This window comes from Phyllostomus discolor, chromosome 11 (genome assembly GCF_004126475.2).
Source record: "Phyllostomus discolor isolate MPI-MPIP mPhyDis1 chromosome 11, mPhyDis1.pri.v3, whole genome shotgun sequence".
NCBI lineage: Eukaryota > Metazoa > Chordata > Mammalia > Chiroptera > Phyllostomidae > Phyllostomus > Phyllostomus discolor.
Window position 1 is genome coordinate 53,053,467 of NC_040913.2, and position 12,054 is coordinate 53,065,520.

Below are 12,054 nucleotides of genomic sequence, written 5' to 3' on the forward strand. Positions count from 1 at the left end.
GGAAAGCACTTAAAACAATACTTGTAAGTGGAACACAGAAAGTGTTAATAAATGTTAGCTACAAACACAATGAATTATGTTTTCCCCTAAAAACTATCATACAAGCCCTGATATGAGGTGACATACCTTAACTTTGGAGTTCTCTATCAAATGCTGAGCCATGGATTTTATCAAAACATCAAAGAAAAACCATGAATACTGAAAGAAAAAAAAAGATTCCAGTAAGAAAAACAATCAGTTAGATGACATGTTTATTCTCTTAGGCTGGCAATGTTACTGACATAAGACAGATGTGACCAAAAAACATGGCTGCACCTCTTGGTGAATGATCAGACTGGAGGTATATGGCAGGTGCTCTCATGCTTTCACGTGTCTGACAGTACATGACTTCATACCTCTAGGATATAAGGCGCATAAGCTCAGCATGGCACAACCCACACAAGTGGCACTACTTGATTAAATATACGATCTTTCCTCTTGGCTGGGTCTTGCCTGATGACACTTGCTAGTATAATCTCTAACTCACAATCCCCCAGTGATTTAAATATAATGACTTATTAATAGCTGCATGCCACAAAACTTTGAGTATAATAATAATTTGCAGCTTCCGTAGAGTCACTAGTACAAGTAGCAAAATTGGTATTTAAGAACTGGCTCTGTTACCACTTTTTAGGAGTTGGTGATTGTCTCCAAAACCACACAAGGTAAACTGATCAAGCTGAGAAGTATGAATTTTTTTAAATCAATTTAAATACTGCAGAGTCACATTGGCTCTCCCAACATACCTTAAGTAATTTGTTGCTGGTGAGAAAGTCAGCAGAAGGCTTGAGAATTGTGGTCATGGATTTGGTCAGTTCTTCATGCACTGTCTTATATTCGGAGGCAATATATGGCTCAGCCTTATAAGCATACTTTGAAGAAAAGGGAAAGATGATTTAATGCACTGGTTCTCCAAGATGAGCTGAATGCTGAAAAGGCTCCAAAGGATAAGATCAGGGACTGAGATACAATTGCATGTGTGGGAGAGGAAGGTGTGGAAACAGAAGGTGAGAAGGGTCGCTGTCATGTGACAGAAAGAGGCAGTTCAGGATGTCTTTGAGGAACTTTATTGAAATATTGTGAATCACCTTACTCAGGTCAATGGTTGTGTAGCCCATAGCTCCTCCTCCTAAGGACTTCATTAAATGTGTCACACAACACTGGGTAACTGATATTCTGAACAACCGAACTTTATTTTTTAAATGAACACATAGCTATAATTCATAGAGTGTCAAAGACTAAATGGAATGTGTGTGTGTAAATGTTTAGAACAGTAACTGGCATTAGGTTTACTAAATATTGTATAAAAATGGAGAACTTGTTGATATTTGTCCCAACAACATCTCTTGCTGTCCCATGTAGTCATCTACTTAGATGGTGGCCAGAGCTAACCTTCCTGGCTTGGGAGAAGCAGTTTTCCTGGGAATTTTAGATGGAGAAAAGAAAAATGAAGACAACAAGCTATACCAGAGGCCTAGCTAAGAGTGAGATAATAGCCTTCTTTAAACTTCCACATCATTTGGGTCACATTATTTGCAAAACCCATTAAAACAAGAAATGCAGTTGACAAATGATATTAAGTAAATAAATGAATAGCTGCCCCTCTTTGGACTTCCTCTCATGTAAGTACAAGCACTGGCTATGTGATATAGAAGAAAAAGCATAAGTATTAAGTTTCATCCCAACATATATCCAAAAAATAACTAGATTTAAAAAAAAAAGTTCTAGAAGGAAAATTGGAGAGCCACAGATATAAATGATTGGGACAATTTATTTTACATACCTTAACATATGACCTCAAGTGGCTCTCCAATCCTTCCTCATGGCACTGGGCAACCACATGAATAATGACCCTACACACCATAGGAATGAATAAAGCAATGAATAGTAATGTGAAAATGGAAACATTTCATTATCATCACAGTACTAAAACAATGATGATCCTATTGGCACCACAGGAAATAAGGCATTAGATGGGATCTCTACATATGGGATCAAAAGAAATGTCTTAAATATAATGTTTAACACATACTAGCATCTCAGAAATGTATGACTGTGCTGCACATATGGACAGGCTGAAGGGAAGAAGGGTATCCACCTTTCCATTCCATGTTCTCACCGTGTCACATTGACGGCGACTTCCTCATGAGTTGCTCTGGTGAGGACACGAAATAGCTGGTTTAGGATGGTGGGCAAGAAGGCAATCATCACATGGCCTTCCATTGCATGTAGGCTCTACAGACATGGAATACCAAAGTTCAAGTTATCCTTTTTTAAGTAAACCAAGCCTATGCAACTTCCACTCAATTTCAAAGAAAGATGGAAGAAGTCCATTTAAAACAAATGGAAGGCAGTGGCAAGCAAAAAAAGGGACCGAGATGTTCATGTTTTAATCCGCAGAATCTGTGAATATGTTACACAGCAAAGGGAAATTAAGGAAGCTAACCAGGTGACCTTAAGATGGGGGATGCTCCTGGATTTACCCAGGTGGGCCTGATGTGATCACAGGGTCCTTAAAAGGGGAAGAGGGAGGCAAAAGAGAAGAGTCGGGGGACACGTGTCTAAGGAAAAATGGCCCGAGGTGAAAATCTGTTAGCTTTGAGATGGACAAAGTGGCTACAAGCCAAGGAATGAAGGCAGTGTTTAGAAGATGAAAAGAGTAAGAAAAGAGATTCACCCCTAGTTTCCAGAAAGGAAACTTCCTATTAATAACACCCTGATTTTAGATCAGTGAAGCTCATGCCAGACTTTGGACCTAAAGAAGCCTAAGATAATAAATATGTGTTGTTTTGAGCCACCGAGGCTGTGGTAATTTCTTACAGGAGCAACAGAAAACTAATAGAAGGACTGTTTTTCAAGTCAACATATATAAAAGCTCTTCTTCAAGTCATATAGCTGAAAGGGGATTTGGCACAGCAATAATTCAGGATCCCCATTCCACTTTCCTTGCTTAAATCAAACAAACTTCTATTCCATTTCTCACGTTTCTTATATTTTGTCCCCATGCCTAGAATGTCCTTTTAACTACTCTCCTTTTAAAAAGTGTTCCCCTTGAATCATGTTCTAGGTGAAATTCCCTTAGAAAAACCCTCCTTGCTCCCATTGTTCAATGACTCTAAGAGTCTCCCTAACCCTGCACAAAGCTGGGATGGTGAAATATATTATTTGGTGTATTTTTTTAACCCACCTAGTATGTGCTCATGAAGCTTATGTTTTCTCTTACAATGAACTAGAAGTTCCTAAATTGTGGGACTAAAGTCACTGCTCCTGTTGTTTCTGTTCCTGTGCTCTGTGCCTATGAGAACTCCACATGAGGAGCCTCTGAAGGTGAGTGGTTTTCTGTGCAGGAAACAGTATGTTTTGGGTCTGGCATGAGAAAAGTATACATGGGATGAGGACGAAGCTAGGAGAAGCACTATTTCTGAGTCTCCTTCTTGACACTATCTAAAACCATATAGAAGCTGTTAGTGTGAGAGCTTCTAGCAAAAAGCATTCTTACAACACTCACCACCAACAGAAAACCCAATCAACTCCAAACTCCTTAAAAAAGGGTTATTAAGAAAGCCATCTGATACCTTAAGATATTTTACAAGTTCATTCCCTAAGGCTTGGGCTCCAGATTCAGTTTTCTGACAGTACTGGAAAAAATTATGCAAATGCTGATCCTGGGGGAAGGAATAAAGAAAAGAAAATGAAAGCTCATTAACATATTGGCTGTGAAAATAATAGTATTCGTTTCTTGCGGTAGGCGTGTTTTATTTCGACTATGAAACTAATTCCATAAAAAATGAAAACATCAAAGAGATAAAAAAAAATTTTAAAAAAGGTTTCAAAAGATCTTCCAACAAAAGGGAAGACTGTTAAGAAATGTTACTTGTTACTCTTCATTTATTTCAGTACATGAGTACCTTGTATGTACTTCTTTTCTTCACAAGAGACTTACAGAGTAAAAATATATCCATATAACATATCAATTAGACTTTTGTTTTGCCCAAAACTCATACAAACTCATTCACAGAGCAACCACTGCTAATTTTAATAGAAGAGCGTGTACCTGAGTATACACTGTGGAAACCAGATGAGTTGAAACTTTCAACAGTGGCTTGCTTCCATCTACCCATTTAATTTCAGGACCACAATGCTGAAAAACATGGAGGGAAGAAACATCCCAACACATTAGTGATCTTGGTTTCAATCCTCATCTTGAATGAGGGCATTGATGAGGTACTGAAGACCCAAACAGCTCTGGGAACCTGACAGTCATGGCTATGCCTGGCTCACAGCAGAAATGCAACAAACCCTAATTTCTGCTCACTTTCTTTCTCCAAGTACAATGCTCTTCTTATTGGATCTTCTAAGTTATCTTTTCTGTTTAGTTGCAGCTATGAGAATTACTGTCCATTTGAGAGGGAAAAAAATCCTATTTCACCAGCAACTTAACCAAACTTGAGTCTGAGATTCTGAAAGTGATGGCACAAGGTGCCAGGTAGAGCCAATAGGACAGTGAGTATTCCTGGCACAAAGGGTCAACATCTGTCTGTACTTATTTTAGTTTCAAACACTTCCATTTTTCTCATGTTCAGATGAGGAATTATAACTGAATGTTATTTGATTTACCCTTATTTTGGAATATTTTAACTATTTGTCCATAACATGGGTCCACATTTGGCACTATTTAAAATGTAGAGAAACACTAAAAGCCATTCAAAATGAAATGGCTTATCTAAGCATGTCTATAAAATCTAAGATAATTAAAAAGAATGCAAAACCCACAAACCAACTGGAGAAATCTGAGACAATCCGGGCTTTAATGAATCAGAAAGGTATCAGAATGGGATAGCACGTGGATAAGAGATTTGCTTACTTGACTTATTATGTTAAGTTGGAAGACAATTCCTAATCATTTGCATGACCCTAAGAACACATCTTTATTTGAGCATGGCTAGTTTGCAGAGATTTTCTAGCTTATCCAGCATCTCCAAATTTCTACCGCATCTAGTATCTCCAAGTCTCCACCTCTCCGTTGAGGCACTGTTACTTCTGGACTTATACTAAAATTGTAACTGTAATTCTAGATTGTGATATTGTTAATAGCACTGCCTTCCAATGGTCTAAGTTTACTTGAAAATGAATAGTTAAAACCAAAATGTTGGAACTGGCAAAAAATACTATGTGCTTTTCTGTGTTACTGCTGCTTTAATTGGTCTTTAATGTTTTCTGAAGGAATTGGGATTAACAATCTTAAAGTCTTATACCCTGCCCATCCCAAGCTCCTGGTAGCCAAGGTAGCCAGATGGGAGATTAGCTGAGACAGGAATGTGCTGCTCATTAGTCACAACCCTTCCATCTTTCAGGAGAGGAAGCCAGGAATATCCAACTGTTGAAACAAAGCACAAAAAAATTCACTGTAAATGTACAAAAACTTATGAAAGAAAGCCAATATTATTAAATTGCCTGATCTTTAAAAACTGTCAGTATCAACCAGGGTTAAGAAACTGAAAAGACCCTGAATATAGTCTCTGCAGAACACTGTCTACAATGTACTCTGAATGTTTTGGGACTAGAATTCTAAAATTATCTTTTATGGAAATTTACATATACAAGCCAGGCATGCTACCTTCACAAAGGTCATGTAAAAACTCCTTTGCAAAAAGGATGTAAATTCAGATCAAAATAAAATTTTTTTTAAGATTTTGTTTATTTATTTTTAGAAAGGGAAGGGGGGGGGAGGGAGAGAGAAAGAGAGAGAGAGAGAGAGAGAGAGAAACATCAATGTGTGGTTGCTGGGGGTTCTGGCCTGCAACCCAGGAATGTACCCTGGCTGGGAATCGAACCTGGGACACTTTGGTTCCCAGCCCGCACTCAATGCACTGAGCTACGCCAGCCAGGGCAGATCAAAATAAAATTTAAGAACCTAACATGTAAGTTATAAATAATCAAAGGAATGATGAAATTTCAGACCTTGTGTTTCAACAACATCCTTCTTCTTTGTGCTTCCTTTACTTGAATTATCGCAGCTGACATGGAAAAATGTGAACAACAAGTGGTGCTTTTCATGTAGCTGGGTGGGTAATTCTATTTTAATCTGTAAGGAAGGGAGACAACAATTTTTCAAATATTCCAAAAAAACAAAATTTCTTTTTTTAAAAGATATTTTCATTTATCTTTAGAAAGATGGGAAAGGAGAAAGATAGAGAGGGAGAGAAACATCAATTAGTAGACTTTAGTACACGCCCCAACAACCAGGGACTGAACCTGCCACGTAAGCATGTGCCCTAACTAGGAATCAAACCAACAACATTCTGGTTTGTGGGACGACTCTCATCCAACTGACCCATACCGGCTAGGGCAAAAAGCAACAAAATTTCTTGGTGAAAGCAGAAACACAGTGTATCACCCAATGCATACGTGTACATTTGGTCTCTGGTCAAAAGAAATCTGAGACTGTAAATTGTGATAAGGAAAAAAGGGATTCTTTTTTTTTTTTTTAAGATTTTATTTATTTATTTTTAGAGAGGGAAGGCGGGGCGGGGGGGCAGGGGGACATCAGTACATCAGTGTGCAGTTGCTGGGGGCCATGGCTTGCAACCTAGGCATGTGCCCTGACTGGGAATCGAGCCTGTGATGTGTGGTTCGCAGCCCGCACTCAATCCACTGAGCTACGCCAGCCAGGGCTGGAAGAAAGGGATTCTTAATACAATGTTATACTGTTTTGGTCTGAATGTTTGTGTTTCCCCCTGCAAATTCACCCCCGAGAATTTGTGTTCAAATTCACATGTTGAAATTCTAACATCGAAGGTGATGGTTATTAGGGGCCTTTGGTGGTGATTACGTCATGAGAGTGGAACCCTCATAAATGGGATTAATGCTCTTACCTAAAAGAGAGCCTACAGAGCTCCCTTGCCCTCTCCACCACATGAAAATACAACTGAGAACCTGTGACCTGAGAGATGGCCCTTGCATGACCATGCTGCCAATCTCATTTCAGACTTCCAGCCTCCAGAACTACAAGAAATAAGTATTTGCTGTTTATAGCCACTCAGTCTGTGGTATTGTGTTATAGCATCATGAACAGACTAAGACATTACTAACCAAAAATAAGAGAGTTGATATTCCAATTCTAGAAGGAACTAGAAAGCACGTGAGAAACACTACTACATTAACTTAACACAGCCAAGCCATGACAAAAAACCAGGGTAAAACACTTCTAAGTAGAATTCATTTAGTAGTTTTAAAGAACTACATATAATTTTACATAAGGAAACCTAACAATAAGAAAGGTCTAACGACCCTGGCTGACATAGCTCAGTGGACTGAGTGCGGGCTGCAAACCAAAGTGTCGCAGGTTCAATTCCCAGTCAGGGTACATGCCTGGATTGTAGGCCATGACCCCCAGCAACGGCACGTTGATGTTTCTCTCTCTCTCTTTCTCCCTCCCTTCCCTCTCTAAAAATAAAAAATAATGAAATCTTTATAAAAAAGAGAAAGGTCTAACAAACATAACTATATAAAATATAAATTCGAAAAAAAGTCAAAATTATTAACTGTGGTTGTGATAGAAGAGGGAGTTTAACTTTTTATTTTCTATATTATCTGCATTTTCCAAGTTTTTATTTTTTACAATAAATACATTATTTCTATAATTTAAAAATATGTAAAATAAATAATTCAACATTTAGTTCTATCATTGTGTTCTCAGTATAGTATGCAGCTTCTCTTGAATTTTGCTATACTAAGCAAAGAACTTAAGAGTTTTCCTTAAAACTGGTTAAACTGGGTTTTCCCTTGAAAACCTTACTTACCTCATCATAAAATTCTGGGTTTTGGTGATGGTGTAAAACTGCAGCAAGGGCGCTTCTTGTGAACACCGGCCCACCAGGTCTGCCATAAATGCACTAAAGTAAGAATTAGCAATGGGAAACACCAGCATTCAATTATTAGAGTAAGAAATTAAACTCAGAAGTGATGTAAAGAACACTCCTACAGCATAAACTTAACTACCCCTGATGGATTTCTTCTGCCTGTGAGACTACAGACCTGCAAACCCCCTTACTCCTGGGCCCAACTTACCTTCCAGCTCACCTCTCTGTCCCTCCCCCCACTCTCCCTCCCACCCCTCCAAGCTGTTGCTCTGAATCAGACCCTGCTCACTGTGCCCTTTCACACTTCCACATCTATGCTATGCAAGCCCTCTGTCCCAATGATCTTCCCTTCTATGTGCCCCAAGCAAATTCTCATGCACCCTTCAAGAAAGGATTACTTTCTCCCTCTGTGTCCCTTCAGTATTTTTCTGTTCTAATTTTCCAGTTTTGTAAGTAAACCATTTCAGTACCTTTTGTATGCTCAAAGCTTTTTTCCCCCATAACTGTCTTTCCCAGAAAGCTAATAAATTTCTTGAGGGCAAAAACTACACTGCATTGTTCTTTGCCATTTTGTCTCCTTCCTTCTTGCAAAGTCATTTTCACATAGTTTATCAGTAAAGAATTTGAGCTCTGGAGCCAGACTGCTTGGATTTGAACATCAGTTCCTCTAATGTATGACCCTAAGCAATTTATTTAAATTTGGTGCATTAACCTAATCTAAAAAATGCAGGAAAATAACAGTACTTAACTCAAAAGACTGTTATGAAAATTAAAGGAGTTTAATAATCCCTATGAGGCTCTAAGAGCAGAGCCTGGAATATCAACAATCTACTACTACTATTATTGCCATACTATAATAAACATTTGACAGATGCCAATCCGTTATTATTATTATTTCTATTATTAATGTTGGTAATATAATTCTTAGCAACCATTCAATGCCTGGCTTACAGTAGATGCATGATTAAGTTTACTGAATAGAACATGCGTAAGAAATCTTCATCCCTAAAAAGTATAACAAAACAAACAGTCAATTAGGAGTAAGAGCTCAATTATTCCATATTCTGTAAAGTTCACCATATGTGGTTACATATTATGATATTATATATTTTTGTGTCTGTGTCAATTAAAATGTGCTAAATTACTTTAGGTGTGCAATATCATGCAATTATATTATTAAAATGGGAAAATGTAAATACATTTGAAAAACAAACCTTCAAAGGCTGAGAGTCTTCCTCATCTGAATCTTTGAATTCAATACAAATAGCAATATTTCTGGCCTGCAACAATATTTAAAGAAAAAAAAAGAAAACAAACAGCCACAATATTTGATATTTATAAAAGAACATGACAAGCCAAAACCTAAATGAGTTTACTACTAAAAATGAAACCTCAATCTTTACACTCACCTTGGCAAAAGACTTTTGACTGTCATATTTCAAGTACTTAGGATAAACATAGAGGTGATTGTTGTAGATGGTGTAAGGCTGAGTGTGTTTTGGTATGCAGGGCACAAATTCCTCTACTTCAAATGTGATTGGAGTTTTAGTACAGGTTTCAAATTGCTTTACGGGAATGTATGATGAATTGATATAATCTGAAAAATTAAAAACAAACAAATTGAAGTAAAAACCAAACAATATTTTGTCCATTTTTACACAGAACTTACACTTACTAGGAAAGTCTGAGGAAACATTATCAATGGTAATGTCTAGATTGCCCAAAATCACTGGGAGCTTAGCCATCTTCTCAGGTCTACAAAGAGAAAAATCAAACATTTGTAAGTTAGGTTAACTCTAAAATCTAAATTCTAGAGAGCACTTCTCAGAGAAATATAATGCATGACACAAAAGTAGTTTTAAAGTAACAGGTAAAATTAGTTTGAAAAATACATTTATTTAACCCAGCATATGCAAAATATTGTTTTTTCAATATGTAATCAGTATAAAAAGTTCATTCTAATCATTCAAAACAAGCTGTGTCTTTTACACTCACAGCTCATTTCAGTTGGGACTTGCTATATTTCAGGTGCTAAACAGCCACATGTGGCTAGTGCCTAATGAGTCTGACACCAACCTCAACATATATTCTTGGCTCATTTAGAACTATGAAAATTTATAACTACAAGTCATCTTAGTTTCTAGTGTCTAGCAAAATGCTGGGCACAAAGTAAATACTCACTGAAGTATCTGAGGTTTGTATTTGGTCTGACTCAATCCAATACAGGAATCTCTTCTGTAATATGCCTGACAAACACTACTTACTTAGTGACAAGAAAACTTTCAACATAGCCATTTCAACACAGCAAGGTAAAATTCACCTCTCTGAAACTTCCACTCCTCAAGGGGCTTAGTTATTATGTTTCCCAATGTAACACCTTTCAATAATCTATAAACAGCTTTCTGAAGTCTTCCATTTTCAGTCCGTTTGCATCTTCCTTCAATGCCATTTTACTCCTAGAAGAACATCCCATTTATATGTGGCACCTAGAACTGCACAAATCAGGCCCAGTACGGCCTGACCAGATGAAGATAGAATACGTGTGTGTGTGTTTTAAATTGGTGGGGTGGGGGGAGAAAAAGAGAGTGCAAGATGTTGTTTCACTTATTTATGTGTTCATTGGTTGATTCTTGTATGTGCTCTGACTGGGGATCGAACCCGCAATCTTGTCATATCCTGACAATGCTCTAACCACCCAAGGCCACAGCTATCTGGTTTTGAACAATACACCCATCAATTAATGCTATTACTTTTAGGTAGCCACAGCTAGTGATGTACATGAAATTTACAACTACCTAAAATCCTTAAATCTTTTTTCATATGCTTTACTCTCACGCTACATTTCTCCATTCTATATTTTATATAATTATGTTTTTTGGAAATCAGAAAAGAATTTGATTTTTATCTTTATGAAATGTCATCTTTGTATACTTGAGCCTTTTCTAGTTGATCAAAACCCTCTTAAATCCAGGTTATAACATCTAATGTATTAAGATATTCCTAATAGCTTTATGTTGTGAAGACATTTCACCAGCATGTTATATTCTCTTATAAAAGTCATTGATGAAGATAGTGCACAGAATATTGGCATGAACAGGTTTCTTCTCAAATCTCTAGATGCCCATAGCCAGAATGATACTAGCCCATTTATCACCCTCCCTGGTATCTGGTTAATCCAGCAGCTGAACAACTTGTCTACTCAAGTGTACTATACTTCTCTGGCTTGTTCACAGGACATCTTGGAATATACACTTGTCAAAGGCATGCCTCTGTCATACAAACTTAGCAATCCAATTGAAAAGAGAGAAGCAGAAATGTGATTAGGATGACTAGTTTGACATGACATGACTTACTCTTAAAAAACGGGACAGTCTCATGTTTCTTTGTAAGTCACCAGTTTATTAATGATGTCTTTCAGACACTGCCAAGAATATCAAAGCACACTGACCTCACTGGCCAACAGATTCAGCATTTGGTTTTGTTCCAATTTTTGAAAAGTTCCTAAATTCTGTTTTTAAGATTCCTCTGATGTTACTGTTATCTATTAAGCAGAGTCACACATAACTTGTCAGCATACCCTGGGGTACTGTTAATCTGAATCAGATTTCCCTAACAGTTCTAAATTCTTGCCTAATAATGACCACAGAGTACCCTGAGCATATTCATCTGTGCCCACCAGCAGCTCCAACCTGCAGAATCACTTTCTCTCAGGGTTCCTTCTCATTTCCACATCCATGTTCAAATGAACAACAATTTGAAATCCTAAGGTATAACGGTCAGGAAGGCAAGTCAACAATTTTCACATATTCTACCTTCAGTTAAACGATTTATAGCCCAAAGATTTCCAGGCATGGTACAGCATTACCCCTACATTCTGTGCCCATTCTGTGATTTGCTCACAAACTCAATATCCTTTTCTACTACCAGAAACTTGTGCCTTCAACAATCATTTGCAGAGAGCTGCCAGTGGCTACTCAAGCACTGTATGCTCCAACAATGATACACTGTTGGAGCTTCTCTCAGCTTTAACAAAGCTCTTTAGGGGCACCAACCCTGTGACCCATGGGTTTCTACACAGGTATAAATTTTCTTGACGTAATGCCTTGCCCCACCTCTTCATTTGAACAATTTAACCCTGCAACATACTACAAAA

At 37.6% G+C, this 12,054-nt stretch overlaps 1 protein-coding gene across 23 annotated transcripts in view; it reads right to left on the minus strand.

The window, feature by feature from the left end:
* Window positions 1-12,054, minus strand: part of DOCK9 (dedicator of cytokinesis 9) — a 340,452-nt gene that overhangs the window by 121,397 nt on the left and 207,001 nt on the right. For all 23 annotated transcript variants that reach the window (XM_036011395.1, XM_036011405.1, XM_036011400.1 and 20 more), the window contains exons 16-27: window positions 9,577-9,656; window positions 9,311-9,498; window positions 9,116-9,181; window positions 7,842-7,934; window positions 6,001-6,124; window positions 5,295-5,416; window positions 4,094-4,180; window positions 3,615-3,704; window positions 2,159-2,274; window positions 1,823-1,892; window positions 786-911; window positions 127-198 (exon numbers count right to left, since the gene is read on the minus strand). In XM_036011395.1, coding sequence (XP_035867288.1) covers window positions 127-198; window positions 786-911; window positions 1,823-1,892; window positions 2,159-2,274; window positions 3,615-3,704; window positions 4,094-4,180; window positions 5,295-5,416; window positions 6,001-6,124; window positions 7,842-7,934; window positions 9,116-9,181; window positions 9,311-9,498; window positions 9,577-9,656 — 1,234 coding nt within the window. The remainder of the gene's footprint in view (window positions 1-126; window positions 199-785; window positions 912-1,822; window positions 1,893-2,158; window positions 2,275-3,614; window positions 3,705-4,093; window positions 4,181-5,294; window positions 5,417-6,000; window positions 6,125-7,841; window positions 7,935-9,115; window positions 9,182-9,310; window positions 9,499-9,576; window positions 9,657-12,054) is intronic.